This window comes from Orcinus orca, chromosome 10, assembly GCF_937001465.1.
Source record: "Orcinus orca chromosome 10, mOrcOrc1.1, whole genome shotgun sequence".
In the NCBI taxonomy this organism is placed as follows: Eukaryota; Metazoa; Chordata; class Mammalia; order Artiodactyla; family Delphinidae; genus Orcinus; species Orcinus orca.
In genome coordinates this window covers 74,870,741-74,895,043 of record NC_064568.1, presented here as the reverse complement: position 1 = coordinate 74,895,043, position 24,303 = coordinate 74,870,741, and the positions used below count along the sequence as shown (strand labels likewise).

The following is a 24,303-nucleotide window of genomic DNA, read 5'->3' as shown; positions in this document are numbered from 1 at the left end:
TCCATTTTATACATATTAGTGTATATATGTCAATCCCAATCGCCCAATTCATCACACACACACACACACACACACACACACACCAATGGCTTTCCCCGCTTGGTGTCCATATGTTTGTTCTCTATATCTGTGTCTCAATTTCTGCCCTGCAAACCGGTTCATCTGTACCATTTTTCTAGGTTCCACATATATGCGTTAATATACGATATTTGTTTTTCTCTTTCTGACTTACGGCGCTCTGTATGACAGTCTCTAGATCCATCCATGTCTCTACAAATGACCCAATTTTGTTCCTTTTTATGACTAATATTTCATTGTATATATGTACATCTTCTTTATCCATTCGTCTGTCGAGGGGCATTTCAGTTGCTTCCATGACCTGGCTATTGTAAATAGTGCTGCAATGAACATTGGGGTGCATGTATCTTTTTGAATTATGGTTTCTCTGGGTATATGCCCAGTGGTGGGATCAGCATGACCCTATCTTATTAGTTCTGCAATGACCCTATTTCCAAACGAAGGCACATGCTGAGGTATTGGGGATTAGGATTGCAACAAATCTTTTTGGGGGATGCAATTCAACCCACAACATTCTTCTTGGCATGGTTAGGCCACTGGCATGCCTCAGAGCAGGTGATGGGGGTGTTTCTGGCTTAACTCCATGACCCTGGGGGAAGGTGTCTGGTACCACACCAGTCATTTTGGCCTAATTGTGGGCCCTTGAGTCATCAGTCTCCATGTCAACTTTCTCAGCTGAACACTAAAATGTTTGAATGAGGCAAGGTGTCCTGCCTTTAAGCTCCCATAACATCCTAAGATTTTTTTCACCCTGTCCTAGCTCCACTGTGTACAGGTTGCGTTACCTGGGGCAAGAGACATCTCGGCCATGGGCCTCACGCTTCTCATCTATGAATTTGCAATAGGGCACCTCTGAGGACTCCATTACAGGCCCATCTCATTGTATTGTGCTTCGAAGACATTGCATTTTTTACAAATTGAAGGTTTGTGGCAACTCTGTGTCAATCAAGCAAGTCTACCGGGGCCATATTTCCAACAGCATTTGCTCACCCTGTGTCTTTGGGTCACATTTTAGTATTTAGAACTTACCACCAGCAAAAACATTACAACTTGCTGAAGTCTCAGATGATGGCTAGCATATTTTGCAATAAAGTATTTTTAAATTAAGGTATGTACACTTTTTGAGACATAACGCTATTGCACATGAATAGACTACAGTGTAAACGTAACTTTTATGTGCGCTGGGAACCCCCAAAATTCGTCCGACTTGCTTTATTGCGGTATTTGCTTTATTGTGGTGGGCCTGGAACAGAACCCCCAGTATCTCTGCGGCCTGCCTGTAGTTCACTCATAGAAAGTGCTAAGAACAGTGCTGGCCCTGGCGAGCACTCCCACCTCTGTCTGGCTTGTCGTGCCCTCGGCTGTGGGTGCCCAGGAGGCAGCCTTGCTCCTCACTGTGCTCATTGTGTCACCGGTGCACAGTAGGTCCTCAGGATGGTTTGACGGAGGGAGCAAGGGTGAGGCTGCTGTTTGTGGCCTCCGGGGACTGCTGTGTGTGCTCCCTGCTGGAAACTCAGCCAATTTCTGCCCATCCACCGGCTGGCTCTCTGCTGCCCTGCCCTTGGCTCCGCAGCAACTCCAGCCCTGGGACTTCGGGATGCCTGCCCCCTGGGGTCCACATTTCCCAAGACTGCGGATCTGGCACCCAGGACATCCGGGTGATTTTTATCAGGCTTTTCTGTTTGCTGTCCCCACTGTTGGCCGTTTCTTGCCGACCGTCTGCAGGCCTTTGGGGTACCTGCTTCTTCCTCCTTCTCCGCCTCCTCTGAGTCTCCCCTCCCTTCTGGGAGTTCTTTGACTCTCTTTCTTGTTTTCTGCAGTGGGCGGTGGGTGGCAGGTGGGCAGGAGGATGCTCCAGAGCCTTAGGGGGTCACCTGGTCATGCTCCCTGAGTTTACTGATATGGAAACAGGTCCAGAGAGGAGAGGTGGCTCCCCTGGGGATGCACAGCAAGTGGGCGGCAGACCAGGACTGGAGTCCAGGTCGTCTGGCTCCTGTTATACACGCTGTATACTCTGTGGGCCTCTGGAGGGTGGGCTACAATGGTCACAGGAAATTTCTTAGAAAGTGAATTTGAGTTGGATGTTAGAGGATGGATCAGACTTGAACTGGAGGGTCTGGAGACCCTCCCTTTCCAGTCTCCCTCCCTCTCCAGTCTCCCTCAGGAGAACCTCTCCGAGATCCCTCCCAGGCTGGTATCCTTGGGCAAACCCCATACCCTCCCTGAGCCTGTGTCCTCACTCATACAAAGAGGAAAACCACACCTGCTTTGTAGGTACTATTAATGAGCATAGTGTTAATTACAGTTGACGTTTATGGGGTGTTTACCATGTGCTGGGCACTGGGCCAAGTGAGCACTAGACATATATTATCTCATGTAACTCTCACAACAAACCCACGCCTGACATCACAGACAGCTCTGAGGAGTAAATGCTTTAAAAAGCATAGAAGTCACTTAGTGTAATTCCAGGCACATAATAACCACTCAATAAATTGCATCAACAATGACAACAAATAATAATGACAGTGTTTGGTCGACGACTGTGGCCCTATTTTCTTGCCTCTCCCCCTCCAGAGCAGCTGCCTCTCTGGAAGCAGCTGTCCTGGGATCGTCCCCCTCCAGGAAGCCTTCCGGGACCAGTGTGGAACTTGTGGCTCTGCACGGCCTTTCTCCCCTGAATCTCTGTCCCATTTGTGTGGATCTCAGCAATTCAGAGTGTGCGCCCATGTCCCTGTTCCTCATTCTGAGTGGTCCCACAATTTCCTCAGGGCAGGGGGTAGAGGCAGAGGTGACAGGGACGTAGGGGGAGGGTGGTGGAGAGGCTGGCATTGTGAATATAGCAGGCCCCTCTTGCTACTCTCTCCTCTCCCTGATGGAGAAACTGAGGCTCCACACAAGAAGTCTCTTGCCCAGGTCACATGGGGATGCTGACCTCATAGGTCCTCCAGACCAACAGAAGGGTGGTCGGATGCCAGCCATGTGTCCAGGGCAGCAGCGCAAATCAGACACCTGCCTTGGAGTTTTTCTTTCCATTTTTATTTTAAAGGAAAAAAAAAACCAACAACAGTGCAAAACCCCATTTTCCAGTGTCAGCCACGCCCACCCCACCCCCAGGTCACCCCCCCGGCTTGGGGCCTGACTCTTCCTCCCGCTCCGCGCCCCCTCCCTCTCACGCAACCCCTTAGGGGCTGGAGGCTGTGCTTCCCTGGAGTGCAAGGTTCCAGGGGGGCTTGGTGGGGGGGGAGGTAAGAACTGGGGGGCAGCCCCTGATCCACCTGCCCCCAGCAGGTCTCCAGCCAGTATCCCCCTTGGCTCTTATTAACCCTTTCCTGATCATACTACTAGCCCAGGGGGGCACTGATCTGGGGGGACCCCTGTCCACACCCCTCTTTGCCCCGGGGCCGGCTCGGGGCTCTCCTCACTGACGTTGGGGGGTTCCCTCCCTCCCTCCATGGTGGGGGAGAGCGGTGAAATCCCCAGGTTTAAATACCTTAATGAAAGCAGGGCATGGGGAAGGAAGGGGCTTTAGATCTAATAAATTATTAGCGTTTTAGTGTCCGTGGGGGGGCGGGGTGGGTGGGGGCAGGGCGTGGCCTCCAGGGCCCTCCCTCCCCTTACTGGTGAATCTCATTCTCTATGAGGCTGTCCTCACAAGACTGGAAGTCTGTGTCCGTGAGGCCGTCAGGCGGCATCAGCAGGTCCTCATCTTGGGATGAGGATGACGGGGGCTCGTCCCCTGAGCTCCCAGGACCCCCATCCCCATCCCCGTCAACTTCTGGGTCCTGCAGCACCTGAGCGATGTATTTCTGAAGGGGGAGAAGGGTGGGGGTGAGGGTCGACAGCTGCCCCTCGTGGGGAAGGGGTGAGGGGGGACCTCATGGCCTGAGAGGGGAGGGGCGGTCACCCTCTTCCTAGGGCGGGGTGGGGCAGCCCCCAGCTGCTGAAGCCAGATCCCTCCCGGCCCGGGGTCTGGAACAGGCTTCCCTTTCCGGATGACTAACGGCACACCCAGCTTTGGGGCTGGATCTCCACCAGAGGCTCTTCCCCGCACTTGGCCACGGAGCAGGGCACTCACCGCAGATTTGGGGACAGCGGCAGCACTGGGGGGCCGTCCATTGCTTCTGGGGTCCACGGTATCTGTCTCCGTGTGCTCAATCTTGAGGGGCCCAGAACGAGTCAAGCAATGGGGGGAATGCCCTGGCCCTCAGCCATCATCACGACCCTACTCTCTCTTGGCATCCCTGCCCTCAGCTCCCAATCCCCCAACCCCACCCTGCTGAGACTCTGCCCTCGGCCACCTCCCTGCCCCCCTTGCCCCACACCTTGTAGTTGTGGGCACTGAGGTATTTGAAGTGTCCGAAGCAGACGTGGCAGAGACAGATGACAATGGTGATGACCAGGACCACGAATGTGAACATGGACGTGGGGGCTAGAAACCCTGGTGTCGGGGCGGGCAGAGAAAGGGCCGTTACCTCTCCTCCGGGTCCCCGTCCCACGGGCTTTTGCCCCCTCTGAACGCACTCCCACACTCGCATATGCTGGGGCCTCTCCCAGGCCCCGGGCCTGTGACCCCCGGCCCTCGTGGCCTCCCGTGGCCTGCTCTGCCTCGACTCTGGCAGGAGTCTCCTCTGCCCACCGCCCACGCCGGTCCCCGAGGGTGGGCGGCGGCCCTCACCCGTACGCATGGTGGAGAAGAAGAGGAGCCAGAAGAGGCACAGGATGGGTGCAGCAACCACCTGGTTCACAGCCCCTGAGTGGATCTTCTTGTCCAGCTTGGCCGGCAGGTAGGCGTAGTAGAGGTTGTACCTGTCTACCAGGTGCTTCAGCAGCATGTACATGAGCCCTGGGGGAAGCCACATGGGCCCTGACCTCGAGCCGCCGGACCTTTGTGTGTCTGTCACGGGTTGTCCTGGGCCTTTTGAGGTCACTGAAGGGCTGGTCCCCCTTCTTCTACCCCAAGCCCCTCGCAGGACCACAGAACCTCAGCTTCCACTGCTTCAACCCCTTCACTCTGCAGCCCCTCCCTAGGAATTCTACTATTAGAAATCCATTTGTCTGGGTCAGCAAGCATCCTCTTAAAACCCATAGCGTTCTTCCTATCTGCCCTTAAACAGATGAGTATAAATTAGGTGGCGAGTTCCATTTTCCTGGAGGTTGAGGGGATGGGAAATTTCAAATGAGGACAAGGTAGTTAGTTTGGGAGTCTGAAGCCTTCAGTAACCAGGGAGGGTGGTGAGGGGTTAGGATGTTAGTGGGGGGAAAGGAGAGGCCACCAGTGCGGGTGATAATTGGGGTGAAGAGAAACTTTGCTAAATTTCTTCAGAAGGAAGAGGGACTTGCCCAGGTCACATGGTACAGCTACAGCAGGGTATTTCCATGAGTAATAAGGACCACGCTGAAACCCAAAGGTCTTTCCTGAGTTTACGGGGCTGTGTACAAGTGTGCCCATGGATTCTGTGTAGGACTGTGTGTGTGTGTGTGTGTGTGTGTGTGTGTGTGTACACCTCAGTGGGCGTGCGATGTGTGTCCAAGTACATCCACCCGAGTGAAGGCACTGGTGTGAGCAAACATGGCTGTGTTGGGGAGACTTGGCCCAGGGGCCCAGCACACCAGCTGATTCCAGCCTGAGCTGAGATGGCTTTTCCCCTCCTCCCCCCTGGCCGAGCCCCAGACTGAGCCAGGGACCGGGCGGGAGGCCCGAGGGGCCGGTCTCCCAGCCAGGGCCCTGTCCACTCGGGTGGCCTGCCTTGCTAGAGTGGAGCGGGAGAGGTCCTGGGTCCCCCCGAGCAGGGCCCAGGTCCCGGCGCGGCGGTGCCTACCGAAGGGCACGATGATGGGGCAGGTGATACTGTAGGTCATGACCACCGTGAAGACGCACATCATCCAAGCGTAGGCTGCGCCAAACTGGAACTCGTAGGCCTGATGCTGGGGGGGAGACGGGCGGGAGGGTAGCTCGGGAGCGGCCTGCAGGGGCTCAGGGCAGGGGGCGAGATGGGCGGGAGGGTAGCTCGGGAGCGGCGGGGCGCTCTGCAGGGGCTCAGGGCAGGTGGGAAGTGGGAGGGGGCCAGGAAAGAAGCCGGGGGGGAAAAGGCACCCAATGTCCAGGGCAGGGCAGGGCAAAGCCGATGGAGAGAGGGTCTGTGGCTGAGACGGAGGTCAGGGTGGGCGCAGTGATGGGGCATTAGGAGGGGCCTTCGAGGCAGGAGGGGCTGGCAGGTTGGTGGGCTTGGGAATGGGATGCCCAGAGCCCTCGTGTGGGGTTAGGGCAGAGGGACCCTAGGTCTAGACCCAGACCTCCCCCAACCCCCATCACAGAACACTAGACTGTCAGAACTGGCGGGGCCCTACAGGGTTAGCTGTGTCAACCTGTCACTGTACACATAGGAAAACTGAGGCCCCAGACGGGAAGAGGGTAACCCAGGGCCACGGAACTCGCTGTCCAAGTCTCAGCACCCCGGGCGCCCCCACACTCTAGCATGGCGGTCACTGTCTCTGGTTGGGCCCACTAGGGGGCGCTGTGCGGACCGCGGCTGCCCCGGGTGGCCCTACCCGCTTCACGTTGCGCCTCTCGGCGGCCGAGCGCGCCAGGCAGAGCCGGATCATATACATGAGCAGGCCCGGGATGCGCAGCAGGTCCATGGCGTTGCCGATAAAGGCTGAGGCAATGACGTAGTTCACGAAGAACGCGCCGTTGTCCGGCAGGAACACGCACCTGCGGGCACCGGGTGCTCCAGCTCTGCACCCTTGGGGGACCCGGTGGCCCCCTGCCCACTGCCAGCGTGCCAGCACCCCCAACGTGCCTTCTTCCACATGGACCTTTCAGGTCAGCCCTCAAAGCACCTGTGTCCCAGTGCCCCGAGTGTGAACCCCAGAGGCAGACGCCAGAGAGTCCACAGATACCTCCAAAGTAAGCCCCAGACCCCTTCAGCGTGAGTGAGCCCAGAGGCACCCCTAGAACTTGTGCCCCATAAAGACCCCCGGAGAGAGTGCTTGAGACCCCTAAGGCCACCAGTGTCCAGGGTGTGATGCCGGAGGCTCCCCCCACCCCCCCGTGACCCCAAAGACCCCCAGCAATACCCAGAAGGCTCCCTGCCTTAGACCTTAACCCAGAGTCACTTCCGGAGTGTGAGCCTCGGACCCCTCCAGAACTGAAGCGCCAGAGAACCTACCCCAGAGATCTTCAGAGGGGGAAGCCCAGGGGCCTTTGTCAGTACCCATGACACCCCAAGTGTGAGCCCAAGGTTACCACAGATGGCCTAGAGCAAGACCCCTAGAGCTGGTGCCCACAAAAACAGCCAAGGTTCGTGTCCCCCAAGACCCCCTCACAGGGGATTCCCGGGGAAGGTGCGATTCCCAGAGAACTGCAGAGGCACAACTGGATGACAGCCCGAGACTTCAGAGGTGTTCCCAGAACTTGTGCCCCAGAAACACCCCAAAGTGTGAGCCCCAGAGTCCCCCATAGGCACTCTTAGGTGTGAGCCCGAGAGCCTTCCATAGATACTCAAAGGTGTGCCTCCAGAGACCTTCAGGGATACCTCCAGGAACCCCCATGTCACTCCCACAGTACAACCAAGATCCCACCATAGACCCCTCCAAACCACCCGGGTGAAGCTCGACTCCCATGGTTAGTCCCAGGATACAAGCCCCAAAGCCCACCATAGAAACCCCCCAAGTGTGGGCCCCAAAGCCCCAAATACACCTCGGGGGTGACCTCAGAATCCAGAGAGGTTCCCGACACAGACCCCGGGACGTCCCATGTCCCAAGACAGCCCGTGGGGCAACCTTTGGGATGACCCTGACTGTGACATAAGCCCCCTCCTCCTCCCCGCTGCAGGCGTGGGAGCTTTGTTGCACCATCCCATGGGGGAACAGCCACCCCCACCATCTGGTCTCCTTCCCTGGGGACCCCGGTCACTCACTCAAACCGAATAGCTGCCTCAGCTAAGAATTTCTTGTCAAAGAGCCAGCGGAAGAAGAGGTCCAGGCTGGAGAGGAGAGGAGAGGGGAGGGGAGGAGAGGAGGGGGGAAGAGAGGAGAGGCGAGGTGTGGGGCAGCTGGAATGGCCCAGAACACCGGGAGGGGGAGGCCCATCCACAAGCTCTGGGGATCCCCCCAGACATGGGCACCCCCCTCAGCTCTGTAGAGGAGGTGGGAGCCTCAGCTCCCCCTCCCCCTCGGGCAATCCCGGACCCCAGCTCCCATCCCCTCCTCCGAAACCCACCTGCTCAGTCCCAGTGAGGGCAGCAGCAGCACCATGAAGATGAGGAAGGTGTAGCACTTGTGCATGGTGGTCCTGTTCTCCCCGGAGCTGGGGCGGGGGACATGGGGGGGCAGAGATCAGATAAGCCAGCCCCCATGCCTGCTCCCCCAGCTCGTATGATGTCCCAGGAGGGAAGGAGGGGGGCTTCCCCAGGTGAGGATGCTGGTCACCATCCCTCCCTTGCCAGTTCTGGGACTGCCCAGAGCAGGGAGCCTGAGGGCAGAGGCTGTGCGCCCAGGAGGACCGCAGTGAGGCGTGGTGTGTGTGTAGGGGGTGTCTCACCGTGTCCAGTGGGCTTCAAAGAAGGCAGAGTAGTAGACGATGGTGGGGAGCAGGGCCGAGAAGCACCACAACAGCAGGGTGGGGAAGAACTGGGTGATGATGGGGTTCTGCAAAGGGCAGAGGGGGGCAGAATGTGTCAGGTGGGGGCAGTCTAGTGGGCCCAGCTTGCTTTGCTTACCTGCCCCCTCCCCCAGTGAGCCCTGGGCCCCCCAGCGCTCAGGACCTCATGTCAGAAGTCCAGAACATCTAGGGGCCAGGGCCATATGTACAATCCCAGCATGAATAATATTAGTAGTTAGCATCTCTGAACACCTACTGATCCTGTACTTTTCATGTATTAATTCTTACATGAATGATGTTACCCCATTTTACAGATGAGTAAACTGAAGCAAAATGAGAGTCAACAAATTAGCTAGTAAGCAGTGGGTGGGTGGGATTTGAACCCAGGCAGCCTGGGGCTTATCTATTATGCTATCATCACTCAATGATTTTCAAAGTGCCTTCTCATGAACTTTGAAGTTCCAAGGAGGTTTGCAAAAGAGGCGAGGGGAAAGCAGCAGAAATGCCCCCACACCCATTGCCATCTGAGCGACCTCGCTTTCCTACATTGGGTTTCATGTAAGATTCCTTTTGATGAAGGCCATCAGAATCCAAGTTTGGAAGCCAAGGGTCTGGTCTGACCCTTCACTCTTTGGTTGGAGAGACCGAGGGACTTGGAGAAGGACCTTGTTCAAGGTCACATGATCAGTTTGGAATGGACCCAGGCTCTCTCTTCCCTCAGAGCCCCTCTAGGCGTATGTAAACCCAAGGGAGGGCTCTCCTAGGGGGAAGCTGGCAGGGAGCCCAAGGGAAGTGCACAGAGGGGTTTGCAGCCCATGGCCGTGTGGGACCTTCTTAGCGGGGCTGGGCTAGAAAAGCGGAACAGGAGCTGGACTGGAGGGCATGTGGTCCACCCCTCGCCTGCCGCTGCCAGGAGGGATCTGGGGCCTGGTATCTGCGTTTGGGGACACAGTGTGGAGGGTCGGGGTGTGGGCCTTACATTGAGGTACTCCACGGGCTTGGTGACATTGAACTTGTCCATGGTGGTGATGATGATGGCCGGGGTGGTGAGGAAGAAGAGGAGGATGAAAAGGACGACATTGATGACCAGGCAGCGCAGCCACCAGATGAAGCCACGGATGGAGAGGTGCTCCCTGGGAAGGTCCGGAGGCGTCACTCCAGGGCTGGACGCCTGATCCTTCCCCAGCGACACCTAGGGCCTCCCTCTCCCCACTGGAGCCCACGCCGGCCCCAGGAAGCCACCCCGCAATCCCCCTTTGCTCACCAGTAGATGTTCTGGGGGTCAGGGGCGTAAGACACGGTCCAGTTGGAGATGTGCAGGGACTCGCTGCAGGAGGAGGAGCGGGGCTCCCCGCGGCAGGTGCAGCCCTGGCACTTACACACGTTGAAGTCCTTCAGGATGCTGGGGGAGGGGGGCACGGTTACCTGGGACCTGGAGCCCTGGCTAGTCCCTAGGGGCCGGGGCGGGTGGGTGGAGCTCACATGGCAGTGATGGTCTCATTGTGGAAGGTGACGAAAGCCATGCCGAGAGGCTTCTCGTTCACTTTCTCCTTCTCCCGCTTGTAGTCCTCCTTCAGCTTCTGCTCCAGCTTCGTGTAGTACTCGATGGCCTCCACCTGCCAGGTCGGGTGAGGCAGGGCCCTGGTCAGAGCCGCCGGTCCCTGCAGCCCCCAGCGGGCACTGTCCAGAGCTGACTGCAGCCCAGGCACTGCTTTAAGCTCTCCGTCCACTCGCTTATCCTCACAACTACACTGGGAGGTGGGGACAAGTAGCTCTGTCCTACAGATGAGGAAACTGAGGCACGGAGCAGTCCAGAAACTTGCCTAAAGCCACAGAGCTAGTAAATACAGCAAGCTGTCCTCTTGGCTGACCTCTTCTGATTTGGGGTTTGAAACCGTGGTCACTGTAGGGATAGGGGGCAAGCCCAACAATGGGACTAGGGCTTCCAGGAACAGATGGGGACCTGCTTGCGGTCCGCACCCCAGCTTTGCTTCCTCTGGGAGTCTCTTCACCTTGGGGTATTTATGTGCAAGGCGTGCGTGCGTGTGCGTGTGCGTGTTCCTGGGGATGTGGGACGGGCCGCACCGTGGGGTGCATCCTTCTTCACTGTGACCTGTCTCCCCGGGACCTTCCAACTCCCCCCTCACCCATCAGGAGTCTCGGGGCCCTGAGGCCTGAGCTGAGGCCAGGATACCCCATACCTGCTCGCAGCCTTGCACCACACAGCAGCAGAGGTGGCCGCAGGGCTTGGGGTTGATCATGGTGGGGACGTTGTCCTTGCTTTGGAGGTTTGTGAAGTAAAGCTTTCCCCGCTCGGCCTTCTTCCTGTGGGACCCAGGTGCCCGGTCACCTACTGCCCAACTGGGTCTGGCTGGAGGATGGGTAGTAGCCCAGCTCGGGGGTCATGCAGTCCACTCCCCAAGGACAGGGGCCCCCTTACTCTTTTGGTTTGTTTAGGATGCACAGTTCAGACGTGTCTCCCCACCATCCCTTGAGGGGCAGAAGTTCTTCCTATAGTCTGGCCTAAGTTTCCCACCCTGTAGCTGAGGAAGGGTATGTCCTCAAATAGGGTGGGGACAGTGGGCCCCTTTCCTCTAACCTCCAGGCCTTGCTCTTTCCAGAGCTGAACTGACAGGCACTCCAGGGGGTGAATTAAAATCAAACGCCCCTTGGGAATTCCCTGGCCATCCAGTGGTTAAGACTCTGCACTTCCACTGCAGGGGACACAGGTTCGATCTCTGGTTGGGGAACTAAGATCCTGCATGCCACGAGGCGTGGAAAATCAAATGTCCCGGGAAACACCTGGAAGGGGAGCCAGGTTCCTGAGTGGCAGCCAAGATGCCCTCCACAAAGGGCAGGGGGCCCTCGGGTGTTGCCCCCGCCCCCAGCCCCATTACCTCTCTGCATCAAGGAACATCAGGCGAGCCACGTTGTAACATGGGCGGGCTTCCAGAACCGTGCAGTTGGGGTAGGCCTCCCTGAAACACAGTCCACCATCATCCTCTGCAGGGACCCTGCCCACCCGCCCCCAACTTTCCCCTGTGACCCCATCACCTTCAAGACACACAGCCCCAATGCAAGCTCCCTCTTTCTGAGTCTGCAAAAATGACAGTTCCGAGAATAAAACTTCGAAATTCCTCCTCGTGCTTATCTGAGTGGGGGGAGTGTATGCACATAGGTGGGGGCATGTATACCTACAGGGTGCTGGGGACACCACGGCTGTGGTCTGATTCTTGTCTGGGGCTGTGAACTTTAAGTTGAGAGAAACTGTTTCTAGCATGGTTGTTCTCCTAACCCTGCTCCTAGAAGACCTGATTACAGTCCAATACTTAACCTTGACCATCAGCTGACCCCAACCAACCCACAACCCTGGGCTACAGAATGATCTCTGGCCCAAGACCGACCAGAGGTTGATCCTGAAACCTGACCTGAGACTGACCTCTAACCCTGGCCGGAGACTGATCCTTCACCCTGACCCAAACTGATCCATAACCCAGACCCAATACTGACCCTGAAATCCTGACCCGAGATGGACCCCACCTTGACCTAACACTGACCAGATAGACTCTCAGTGCCTGGTACCTGGCAGGGCTCGAGTGATGCTTGCAGGCTAAGTGGAGGAGCGCTTCCTTTTTCATCCTGATCACACCGGGCTCCTTGATCCTAATCCCTAATCTAAACTGAGTCCCTGTCTTTTTCTTTCTTTTTTTTTTTAATTTTTAAAGAGGAAACACCAAGTGTTAAAGATTCAGGAGACATGGTTCTAAAGTAACAAGATGGACCAAACCCACGAGAATTTGGAAACTTAAATCTGGGACGGGGTCCTTGAAAAGCACTTCCCAGGAGGCTTCAGACCTTTCCCCAGACACTGCTATTGCTCAGACCATTTTAGGGTTCCTCTTCGGAAGGCCCTTTAGCCCTGTGGCAGGCTGAGCCCTCATTTTCACCCGACTAATCTCTAATCCCCTAATCCCCACCACACAGGTTCCCTGATTTTGTACACAGGATAACCCCTGATTGTGCTGGGTCAGTCCTCCAACCCAGACAGACTGCAGACCTGGACCCCAGACCCTGCCTGATGCTGACAGCTAGCCAGGGGCTCCACGAGGACAAGGGCTGCGTCCTGCTCAGCACCACAGGCCCAGGCCTGGGCCAACAGCCTGCATATAGTAGGTGCTCAGTAAATATCCACTGTGCTGTGGAATGAACGGGTCAATAAAAAGGCTGTTCCGTAATGCTCACTGTACCGACCCTAAAAACTCCAGTCAGGATTGCCGTCTCCCCAACCCCTGCTCATAGGCTGACCGCTAATTTTAATCAGACTGTTTCCTAAACAAAATCACCCACTGACCCCTGAAACAGACAACTTGGACAGTGAGCTCCCCACCGATCAAGCCCGGCTCTTCTTTGTCTTCTTGGGATGAAGCACACAGTAAGTGTACCATAAACAGTGTACCGGATCAACGGATGCCCCGAGAGCTGGCTGGCCTCGTACTCATTTTCATAGTCCCCAGGCCATCGCAGTGACCTCAACAGCACCTGAGAATGTTTGCTGAATGGACAGATGGATGTGTGATAGGATTCCTAATCCTGTACACTGTTCTGGCCCCCTGGAGGTGTATATCCACCCCTCACTAAGACAGACTTCCAGCTAAAGAGCGTCTCGGAGAACATGCAGTCCAGGCTCTCCTGGGCTCCTTGAGGATCCACTGAAAGCCGAGGAGCTTCTCCCTGCTGGTCTGCACACAAGCTCTGGAATGCCATGCACAGTTCTGAGAAGGCCACACACCCCAAGGGCCCGTGGACGTGGGGTCGACACTCCATGACCCTGTTCAAGCCAGGACGAGAGGCCCAGGGGACTCATTTTTCAAGTATTTCTCCTGCTCTTTGAGGGCTCTGAGGTCCAGTCCAAGTGCTAGACCGTCCTGGAGTCAGAGAATTCTTCCTTAGCCTAACCTCCACCCCTCACTGCAGCCCCTGACCCTCCCGAGAGAGAGGCGTGTGAGGATGCCCTTGGAGATGGAAAGCAAAGAAGGGTCCACAGGTCCTAGGGGTGGGAGTGGAGGAGCTGCTCACTCAAAATGCTTCTTGATCTTCTCTGACTCTGCATATTTGGAGATTCCGTTGATGAAGAGAGTCCGCTTCACCTGGGGTGAGACGGGGCAGGTTGGCCTTCCTGAGGCTCCGATCCGGGAGAATGCAGGGAGAGGTGGGGAACAGGTGAGCAGAGAGGAGCAGACAGGAGTAGGAGGAGGCCTTGGGAGAAGCCAGGCCCAGGGAAAGCAGGGGGAGTGTTTCTAATAGAAATCAGGCAGTGAACAGAGTGAGAGCCCCAGGCCCCTTGCTCCCTGAGGGGTTACACAGTGGGAAGAGGAGGTTCTACTCTCAGATCCTCAGGCTGTGAGGCCCCAGCACAGTGGGTGGCATGCAGTGGGCATTCAGTACTGGTTTGGGGAGTGAATATTGAAGGAGAGGGACAATCACTCCCGTGATACCCACCGCAGGTATTTCCTGCCCCGGTGCCTTACGGCCTCACCTCACCCCCACCTACCTCGGGAGAGGGACTGTTCTCTCATTTCACAGATGAGGAAACTGAGGCTGGGAGAGGTAACTTAACTGGCAGGATGGTGGGGCAGAGGAATCCTGAGCTGCTGAGCCAGGATTCAAAGCCAGCTGGCCTCACCCGGAGCCAGCCAGCCGATACCCCTTAGGACTCGGGCAGGAGAGGCCTGGAGGGAAGGGGAGGGGCTGGGCTTGGGCGCGGACCTGGGCTCTGCTCCACTCACCAGGTCGTCCTCCTTGTAGCGCATCTTGGAGGTGTGCCTGCGCATGCTGTAGACGGTGAGCAGCAGGTACAGGAAGGCGAAGGAGGTGTGCAGCCAGAGCAGGTTGTTCCTGGAGGGCAGAGGGGAGCATGGAGCCACGGGGGTTGGGAACACTCTCAGACACCCGCAACCTCCCGCTGTTAATTAAACCCTGGTACAGGGCCCCTAGAGCACTTCTGACCCCCTCCCAAGGCGGGCCCCACACCCCACATCCTCCAGACCCCAAGATTGTTCCATTCCAACTGAAACGTCCCCAAGAAGTCATCTCTTCATGCCCTACCTGCTGGCTATACTGCCCTCCAACCATCACCAACCAGCCCTCCTTGGCCTAGGGTTGCACACGGCTCTTCTCTATCTGGCCATCCCTGGGATCTGCTCCTTCTGTTTCCATCCTAAGCCCTCAGGGACCCACAGCCATCTCTGCAGCCTCAGCATCTCTCCACTGAACACTCCCTTTTTCCTCTCCTCCCTGTTCCCACCCAGACTCTGGCCGCAGACCCAGGCCTCACTGACCAGCTTCCCACCCTTACCCTGATTTCAAGTTGGCAATGGTGGTTCTCCCGAAGCTGTAGGCATTGTTCTCTGGGGGGTGGGAGGAGGGAGAGGACGACGGTGGGGTCAGGGCACATCCCCTCCTGCCCCCTCCTCTCCCCGCCCCGCCCATCCTGGCCCTCACTGACCCAGCAGGTCCCCTGAGAAGTTGACGGGCAGCACGATGCCTACGGAGAGGACGCCCACGACCACCAGCAGCCCAATGATGTGTCGCTGGAAGGACAGGTAGTGCACAGCGTCGCCACCACATTTATCCCGGATCTCGTCATCCCTGCAGGCGCCGGGGACAGAGGGATGCGGTGAGGACCAGGGCAACAGAGGGGCCGCTCGGCTCGCCTGCCCTTGCCCACCCCAGCCCACGTCCGCCCTAGCCCCTGCCAGTCTGGCAGCAGGACGGGGGGGCTGAAAGGGGGGGCTCTGGGTCCCCCATGTTCTGGGAGGGGAGGGAGGAAAGAGAGAGAGGGAAAGGGAGGGAGAAAAAGGAAGGATGCAGAGAGAAGGGGAGGGAAAGGGAAAACAGAGGAGGAGAGGGATGAGGGGGGAAGAAAGCAAAGGAAGGGGAGAAAGAAGGAAAAGAAGAAGGAAGACTGCAGAGAGGAAGAACAGTGAGGAATGGGGAGAAAAGGAAGTAAGAGGATAATCTGGAAAGGGAGGACAAGGATGGTGGCAGGAAGAGGCAGAGGCGGGAGGGAGGAGGGAGGTCTGGGAAGCAGTGGCGCTTTAGGGGTGCTGGCGAAGCCCTTTAGACTTGGGGAGGGGCCCCAGGGGCCCAGGGCCGAGGGCGGTGGTGGTGCTGACCTGTCCGCGCTTCCTGCCTCTCTCAGGGCTCACTGCCTGCCTGCCACACTCTGGCTCCATCTCCTGACCTCTGCCTGCTGGGTACTGGCTCCTGCCTGCTGCGGGCTGGCTGCTCCCAGCCTGCCTGATGCCCCCACCCGCTAGCTGCCCGAGGCTCTGAGGCGGCGGCGTGAGCCCCTGCTCTCATGGGGTGGCAGGGGTGGGGAGAGCTGAGGGCAGAGCGGGACCCCAGGCAGGCGGGTGCACAGGAGACTGTCAGGGGGTAAAGCGAGGCCGGCTTGGAGGAGCAGTGGGGGCCTGGCTCCCTGGAGCAGGGAGGAAGGTGCTGGGCTGGCTAGGAGCGCTAAGGCCCTCAAAGCTGCTGGTCTCTGGACTTTGTAGGGAGATGACAGGTCTGAAGTTTCTCTCTGTTTTTTTCTTTCTTTAGAGCCTGAAGACCGTTCACTTACTTTATCCTGAAGATGGCTGTCAGCCAGGAACAGAAACCCTGCAGGGACAGAGGGCTATCGGCTAGAGTCCTCACCCCACCAGCCCGAGCCTCCCTTCCCCCTCAAGCCTGCCCTCCAGCCAACCCCGACCTTGTACCCACCTGCAGGCTGTGGCTCACCTGTCACAGCTCCCACAGTCCCCACAGAAACTAGCTCAGCCCCAGAGAAGGGGACAGGAAAGGTGCCAGCCCTCAGAGAAGAAAAAGGACCAAGGCCAAAGGGGGTCATCGGCGGACGCTCGTGCCCAGAGTGCAGATCCCCACAAACACCCAAGGGGGCGGCAGAACCGGAGAAAGTCCTGCAGTTGTGTGGGCCAGGGTGGGGATGGGCGGGGTTCAGGGTTCTAGGACGGGACCTCAGGCCTGCAGCTAACGTGGCGAGTTTGCGACGTGGCTGCCAAGAGCAGAGCGGTGGGCTACGCTGCCCAAGGTCCTGCACCTACCTTCCAGGATGCCCCAGAGGGACCAGCCCAGGGCCACCGTGAGCTGCAATGTCCTGCTCTCAAGCCCCCAGGCTTGTCTTCAGACAGAGACCCCACTCAGGGCAGAGTGGGGATACGCGGGGCAGGGCTGGACAGGGAGACCCTCCCTCAACTTCCTACCGGGATGAGGGAGAGAGGTGCCCTCCAGCTAAGATGCAGGACTGTGCCACCTGTTGCCAACATCACCTGAGTCTGGGGATCATCTGGACACCGCTGGCTGGCAGGGGTGATAGCTTTGCTTTGCCACTTACCAGTGAGTCCAACTCAGGAAGCTGACAGGCTTCTGCTATGGCGGCTACAGGAGCTGCCGCCCCCAGGGCCCACAGCCTAAGCTGGACTGATCAGTGCCACCCTAGGGCCTGAGGATTAGGTTCTGACCAGGATTAGAGTTCTGAGCCCGGCAGGATGACAGAGGGCCAGGCAGGAGTGTGGTGTCTGACCTGAAAGGGGTCTGGGGTCCCCTTGCATCACCAAGTACATGCCCTGTCTACAGGGGCCCCTGCCCCTCAGCTCCAACCTACAAGCAGGTCAGCTGGCCCCAGGCAGCCAGGGGCTGCCAGCCTGCAACCTCTGAGCAGCACAAGGGACTGTGTGTTTTGCTAGGTGGGCCTGGAAGGCTCATTATTACTTCTAGAACCACATCTAAGAAAACAGTCGTCCTTAGCATTGATCACTGGAGGCAGGCACAGAACTCTATCAGGGCAAATGACGTTTAGAAATCACAGATGTTCAACCTATGCTGGTTTGGAGGCTGCCACAGAAGACAGAGCCAGGAGTTCTGGGTTCAGGGGCTACCCCGTGGCTCTCGGACAAGCATTACCCTTGCTGAGGAAAAGGCCACACTCCACAGGCCCCTGACTCCGTAGCACTGGAAGCTACAGGCTGCTGAGCCCACCTTCCCTGGAGGAAGGGGTGATAAGAAGTTGGGGGGAGGGCACTCACATTGTCTCTTTGGTCAAAGTCGACGGAGCTGGAGACAGACGTGAGACGCTCATACCGGTCATGACTGTCCCCGTGCATAGCTGAGGCCACACTGGGGGTGGGGAGATGAGAGATCAGAGAGCTGGTGAGTCCGAGTCCCTGGGGAGCCAGGTGAAGTGGGTGGGCTTCCACTCCAGAGCTCCAGGGTCCAGACAAGGCACAGAAAGCACAGAGGCAGAAGCGGGGATGAGTGACTGCCCTCTCCCTGCCTCCCTTAAACCCGCCCCTTCCCTTCAGGGGACCCGGGTGACCTGGGGGGCACTGATGCAGGGCATGGGGGTGAAGGGAGGGGGTAGTGTTCATCAGCACCCCATGGAGGTTGAAGGAAGAATGTGAGCTGGCCCTGCAGTTCCGGAGCTGACCAGTGGGGGATGGGGGCGCAGATCCCACACCGGGCACAGGGCAGTGGAGGGGGTGTGGTGAAGGCCAGGCTGGACCAGGAGAGCCCTAGAAGGCCCGGGGGGGAGGGGGGCTGGGGGGGTGTCCTCCACCCTCCCTGTTCCCTGACCCCAGCAGCTGCTGCAACTCCAATGCCAGGCCTATAGACAGAGACGGTGATGGACACAGAAGGCCAGACTCAGAGCTTCTCTGGCAGCCCCCCTCCCAGGCCTCCAGAAGGGGTGAGCAGGGAACCCTGGAATAGGAAGAACTAGCTGTTAGGGGGTGAGAAGGCACCGGAGACACCCAATCTTGTCTCTGCAACCGACAGGACGACTATACTGTGGGTTCTCGGGAGGATGGCTTCCCCACCCCAGCGAACCAGGACTGCTGAGGCCTGCGTGTATGGGGCACAAGGGGAGGGATTTCTCCCAGGCTGGGGGCCAGAGGGAGAGACGGGGGAGTGCGGCAGAGACAAGCTGGGGAGCCCCCTGCTCTGCAAAGCACACCACCTGCGTTAATCCGAACATGAGCCTGCAGAGGAGAAAGCTGAAAAGAGAAACCGACAACGTGGCAGGAAGAGAAGAGAAGCATGAAAGAGAAGAAAACGGAAAGCTGGTTTAGTGGGGATGAGGGGGCTGCTGCCCCACATACTATTCCTGTTCCACTCGGTCCCTCTCCTGCCGCTGGCGCCTGGGGACAGAGAACAGACAGGGTTAGCGGGGGCAGGGGTGTGTCTCCAGGGACTGGCAAGGGACAAAGGCCCAGCTGTGGGCCCTCATGCCCACTCTGGGACCAGTCCCTCTTCATCCCCCCACCAAAGAGGATGAGAACAGGCTGGCTCTCCTCCTCTCCCCGAGGAGTGTGGACGAGATGTGTGGGTGCACGTGTGCTGTGTGCGCATGTGCGTGCACACGCAAGCCTGTGTGTAGGGGTAGCGGCGGGTCCCGGAGCCTTACCTGTCTGCATCTGTCACCAAGGCCAGCCGCCCATAGTCCCAGGCCACCTTCCGGAGGATAGAGAACAAGAACAGCAGTGCCTGAGGAAGGAGAGGGTGGTTGGCAGGAGGAGAGGCCGTTCACCCCCTGGACTAGCCGGGACGGCAGGGCAGAGGGGCAGAATTTTTGTCTTAGAAAGGGATGACTCTGGCTGGGGAGAATGGTCAGAGGCTAGGCTTGGGCTGGGTGATGGGCATTCCCTCCTGCAGTCATGCCTGGGGAGCCAGGGGCAGGTGGGAGAGTGGTTAGAGCTGCAGGTGTTGGCCAGCTACGTACAGGGTGTGAGTGCCAAGGGTGGAGGGTGGCATGTGGGCACTCACAAGGAAGCACATGAAGTCCAGAGCCAGCACGGTGGGGACGCCCCCGAACGGCAGGCCCTGCAGGACGGTGCTGCGGATGCGGGCACTGTAGCAGTAGTCCTTGGGATTGCTGTTGTTGAGGGCGGTGGTGCCCAGTGTGGCCAGCAGGAAGGGCAGCATGGCTGCTACTGCCGCATGGTCCTCCTGGGAAGAGGGCAGAGCAGTCAGCTGGGCTCGGCCCCTGTCCCCCTCACGGTTCTGTTCATGGCTCCGGCAGGATGGGCGTGGGCAGGGGACAGTGAGGGCAGATCCCCGGGCTGCCTGGGTGGATGGAAGCTGTGGCCTCTGGAGATAAGGGCCTGGGGAGGAGAGGGTTGAGTCACATGGATTTACCTTCACTGGCTCTCGGGATGCAACCCCACCCTGGATCTAGAGAACTTGGCTCAGGTCTGGACTAGGGAGACTGGTTTTTCTAAGCTGGAAGCTGTCTGAGAGTCTCTAGCATTTACCTCCCTACACACACATCGCCTCTCCCTTCCCTCTCTCTCTTTCCCAACACAAACTCTCTGCCTCTGTCTCTGTCTGTCTCAGGCAGGGGGCAGAGCTGAGCCTGAGGGAAGATGGGGAGGGTTCTTAGGTCTAAGTGGAGGGGTCTCTAGACCAGAGGAGGATGGGTCAGGAGCCAGTTACCTAATCCTGATCTTTTCTTTCTACCCCTATTAGAAAAATGGCATGGTTTCATTTGTTCAGTTTTCAGCTCTGTTAATCATCTTCCCAATATAACTGGCTTCAAAATAAGATGTTCAGCTTTAGAGTTGTCCCTCTGTCCTCAGAGTAGGGGTCTGAGGATGGAGTCAGAGTGGGAAGTCCATTAAAAAGCAGGACTTCTGGGGCTTCCCTGGTGGCGCAGTGGTTGAGAATTCTCCTGCCAATGCAGGGGACACGGGTTTGAGCCCTGGTCCGGGAACATCCCACATGCTGTGAGCAACTAAGCCCGTGCACCACAACTACTGAGCCTGCGCTCTAGAGCCCGTGAGCCACAACTACTGAGCCCCCTCACCACAACTACTGAAGTCCACATGCCTAGAGCCTGTGCTCTGCAACAAGAGAAGCCACCGCAATGAGAAGCACACACACTGCAACTAAGAGTAGCCCCCGCTCGCCACAACTAGAGGAAGCCTGCGTGCAGGCTGCAGCAACGAAAACCCAATGTAGCCAAGAATAAATAAATAAATTTATTTAAAAAAGTAATCTCTGAGAGATTAAAAAAAAAAAAAAGCAGGACTTCTGGGTTTGTGTGACCTGCCTCACTCGCCCCAGCTACACCTGTTTTACCCTCATTCTTTTTCCTGGGCCACGGCAGCAACTACACCTTTCCCCCCTCCAGCCTCCTCACCTCTTTCCAATTTTCTTTGCACCTGAGTTGTGAGGACTACAACTCCCAGAGTGCCCTGCTCCTGCCCCTGGAGCAGGGCAGGCTGGGAATGCCATGCCCTGCAGCGAGCTTCTCCATTGGCAAAGGAAGGGAGAGTGGGTGGGGGCCTCTCATCTGGCCCAAGCCCCCTGCAGCCAGGGTAGTGTCCTCCGGCCTGGTTCCCTGCCACTGTCTGGTTGTCCAGCCCTCTACGGTCTGGTGGATGGGTAGGGAGGAGGAGGAAAGGGGCAGCCAGCCTGGATGCCTGGATTCTGGAAGTGCCTGGGGACCGAGCTGAGCCCGGTTCTGGGGAGGCTCCTGGGGCGGAGAAGTGTGGCCGTGGCACCATGGCCCCACCCCCATCCTACTGGAGGGCCCCTGGGGGCCCCTTCCGCTGACAACACTGAAGCTCTGCCTTGTACGTGTGTGTGTGTGGGGGTCCCCGGGGAAGAAAGGAAACCAGGCAAAGAGAGAAAACAACAAACATAGAATCGGTGACTGCAACTCTGGAAAGCAAGTGTCCCCCAGCCCCCGGGGGTGGTTCGGAAGGTTTCTCCTGCCCACCAATCCCATACTTGCCCCTGCCTCTTCCTAACATTTCAACTGCAGGGCAAGACGCACTAGCTGTCAGATGGAAGGGAAGCTGGGGTTGTCTGTGTGTCTCACTTGGTCCCAGGGAGTCTCTGAAAAGCCTGGGTTAGGAAGGCTAAGGGAATAACTGCCCTGTGTGTTATGCCTCCCTCTTCCTTTCCAGCCCAAGTTGCCTTAAAAAAAAAAAAAACCATTAACTTAGTAATTGTAGCAGGTGCCATGTATGGAGCGCCCACTGTTTCAAGAATATATACATTTTTCATTTAATCATTGACACTCCAGAGTTGGATGTCATTGTCATTTTAAGGTGAGGGCATGGGGCTCAGAGAAGTTAAGTAGGTTTCCCGAAGTCATACTGCTCATAAAATAAGGGACCTGGGGATCAAACCTAGGTCAACTTCTTTCTAGAGCCTTAACACTTTTCAGGGCACCTTGATGCTTTTCTGATGCGTCTAGAACAGGACTCTGCAGACTACAGAAGCTTCGATGAACACTCATTACGTGTTCCCTGGCTAGGGAACACCACAGCACTGTGAGAATGTGTGTGTTTAGGTGTGTAAACTTGTGTTGATATGTGTATCTGTGTGTGTGTGGGGTGGGAGGTGGAGAGCTGGGTGACTACATGGCAATCCATGGAAATGAAGAGAGTCGTTGGTCTCTAAGTGGGGGTGTGTATGTGGGTGTGTCTGGGAGCCTGGGTATGTAAACATAAGGTGCACCAGGAAAGGTTAAAGGTAGGTAGAGGTATCTTGCTGTGGTAACTGGGGGGCCTCTACACAAGTCCCCCCTCCCTTAAGTCCCAACTCTAATGCACTCCAGAAATCGATCCAGCCCATACCCACTCCTTGCCTGTTTCTCTCCAAAACTCCAAGGCTCCACCAGGCCAGAATGTAATGTACAAACCCCTGGAGCAGCATCCCCCTTCCATTCTATCCTCTCCACTCCAAGGAAGGTGGAACATTCTGGGAGCTCCTACATAAGGGGACCCAGTAGCGTAGGTGAGGGTCCAGGTACGTGCTTAGTAACTGAAGTCACCAGGTCCATCTGCTGCCTCCCTCTTTACAGTCACAAAGCACTCTCCCCTCTGCAACTGCACTGCTCTTCCCACCTGCACCAACAGGAAGGCAGGGCACGCTCCCCATTTGACAGGGCAGGAAGCAGGGACTCCAGTGGAGAAGCCACTCACAGGGAGGTCACAGGGCAGGAAAGGGTGGAGCCAGGGCTGGTGGCTCAGCTTGCTGACAGGGTACTCCAAGCTCTTAATTGTGGAGGCGGGGTTGCTGGGCTCAATTTCACCCGGAGCAGCTGCTCTCAAAGCCTTCACTGAGAGCAGATGAGAGAAGGGAAGAGACTGAGGCAAAATGTTTGGGGGAGAGAGGGGCAGTTTATCCACTCCACAGGGTTGCCTGAGCAGTGGTATCCCAGAATTTCTCTAGCCTGACACTGAGGCTTTAGCTGGAAGTGTGCAGGGAAAGTGATGGAGGATTTTATTTCTAGCTAACTGATGGTTACTTTATCATCAAGAAGTGTTTGCATGGTGGGGGTGGGGTGGGGAGGGAGCTATAAATTAAAAGTTTTTTTCTTAAAGAGTTATTAGGGAAGATTTAATTTAGGGCTTGGGATCATAGGAAGGCAGTGTGGTCTGTTGGGAGGAGATGAAGACGGAGGCTAGTTCTGTTACTATGTAACCTGGGCCTCAGTCTTTCAATGTGTAACAAAGAAATATTAATGCTCCATCCCTACCAACTTCAGAGAGATGGTCAAAAATGCATCCACAAACGAGGATAAAAGTGGTAGGAAAAGAATGCATTTAACAAATACCTATTGAACTCATATTTTGTGCCAGGCACTGTTCTAAGTGCTTTACAAATGTTATCTTGTTTACTCCCCATCACAACACTAGGAGGACACTGAGGTACAGAGAGTGTACGTCACCTGTTCAATGGCACACAGCTAGTCTGTGATAGATCTGGGTATGGACCTAGGCAACCTGGCTCAAGCCCATGCTTTTAACCACCGCACTTTTCGGCCTCGGCCAACAGAGGAGCCACTTCCATCAGGATACTGGTGGTTGGGGGCTGGGGGTTGCCACCTACAGCTCTGGAGAAAATGCCACATCCTATTTCTACCTGTTTGCCTTCCCTCTTGCTTCTAGCTCCCAGACCTTCCACGCTGGGTTTGTGATTTCAGGTTCTGAGGCTGGTGTAGGGGACCAGCAACAGAGCCTGGTGGTTAAGAGTACAGGCTCTAGGATGAGACAGATCTGGCTTCTGACCTGGCGACACTACCTCACCACCCTGGGCCTCAGTTCCTTCGTCTGTAAATGGGGATAATAATTCAGTCATGTGGTTGTTTTGAAGATTAAACAAGATGATTTAGGTAAAGCTCTTAACACAGTTCAAGGTACAAATGGATTCTAAAAAAATTAGCTACTGTTATCAATAAAGTGTGGAATAAAAGGGGTTGGTTTAATGAAGGAGAACTGGTAAAAAGCAAATAAAACAGAATTTAATATGCTAGAACCCCTCAGTCCGGATGGGCTTCTTGTCTAGACCTAAGGGCTTACACTGCTTTCAGGACTCTGCCACCGAGTGGCAGAGAATGTTTCCAAACTCCTCAAACAAACTGATCCATCTGTAGCAGGCTGGGAGGTGGGGGCATGGGAGGTGGTGCTATGCCAGGATGGGTCAGAAGTTCAGGGAAGAGAACTCCTATTGATCCACTAACAGGCAGGGTGCCAAGCTCTTTACCTGTACTATCTAGTTTGATGCCCATGAGTAATCTCGTAAGGAGATGGTAGTAAACATACTCTTTAACT

At 56.7% G+C, this 24,303-nt stretch overlaps 1 protein-coding gene across 5 annotated transcripts in view; it reads right to left on the bottom strand.

The window, feature by feature from the left end:
* Positions 1-3,092: 3,092 nt before the first annotated feature.
* Positions 3,093-24,303, bottom strand: part of TMEM63B (transmembrane protein 63B) — a 23,478-nt gene continuing 2,267 nt past the window's right edge. For 3 of the 5 annotated variants that reach the window (XM_004267532.3, XM_033423918.2, XM_033423917.2), the window contains 23 exons: positions 19,502-19,684; positions 19,143-19,222; positions 18,838-18,876; positions 17,767-17,857; positions 16,305-16,342; positions 15,186-15,328; positions 15,036-15,087; positions 14,467-14,575; positions 13,757-13,827; positions 11,578-11,658; positions 10,882-11,005; positions 10,163-10,296; positions 9,945-10,082; positions 9,660-9,813; positions 8,621-8,727; positions 8,300-8,386; positions 7,998-8,063; positions 6,628-6,790; positions 5,898-6,003; positions 4,754-4,921; positions 4,401-4,516; positions 4,154-4,234; positions 3,093-3,884 (listed from right to left, as the gene is read on the bottom strand). In XM_004267532.3, coding sequence (XP_004267580.1) covers positions 3,693-3,884; positions 4,154-4,234; positions 4,401-4,516; positions 4,754-4,921; positions 5,898-6,003; positions 6,628-6,790; positions 7,998-8,063; positions 8,300-8,386; positions 8,621-8,727; positions 9,660-9,813; positions 9,945-10,082; positions 10,163-10,296; positions 10,882-11,005; positions 11,578-11,658; positions 13,757-13,827; positions 14,467-14,575; positions 15,036-15,087; positions 15,186-15,328; positions 16,305-16,342; positions 17,767-17,857; positions 18,838-18,876; positions 19,143-19,222; positions 19,502-19,660 — 2,499 coding nt within the window. In that variant the 5' untranslated portion in view covers positions 19,661-19,684 and the 3' untranslated portion in view covers positions 3,093-3,692. Of the gene's footprint in view, positions 3,885-4,153; positions 4,235-4,400; positions 4,517-4,753; positions 4,922-5,897; positions 6,004-6,627; positions 6,791-7,997; positions 8,064-8,299; positions 8,387-8,620; positions 8,728-9,659; positions 9,814-9,944; positions 10,083-10,162; positions 10,297-10,881; positions 11,006-11,577; positions 11,659-13,756; positions 13,828-14,466; positions 14,576-15,035; positions 15,088-15,185; positions 15,329-16,304; positions 16,343-17,766; positions 17,858-18,837; positions 18,877-19,142; positions 19,223-19,501; positions 19,685-22,671; positions 22,696-24,303 lie in introns of those variants that run through there. The other 2 variants (XM_049715392.1, XM_049715393.1) reach the window with 2 other exon arrangements.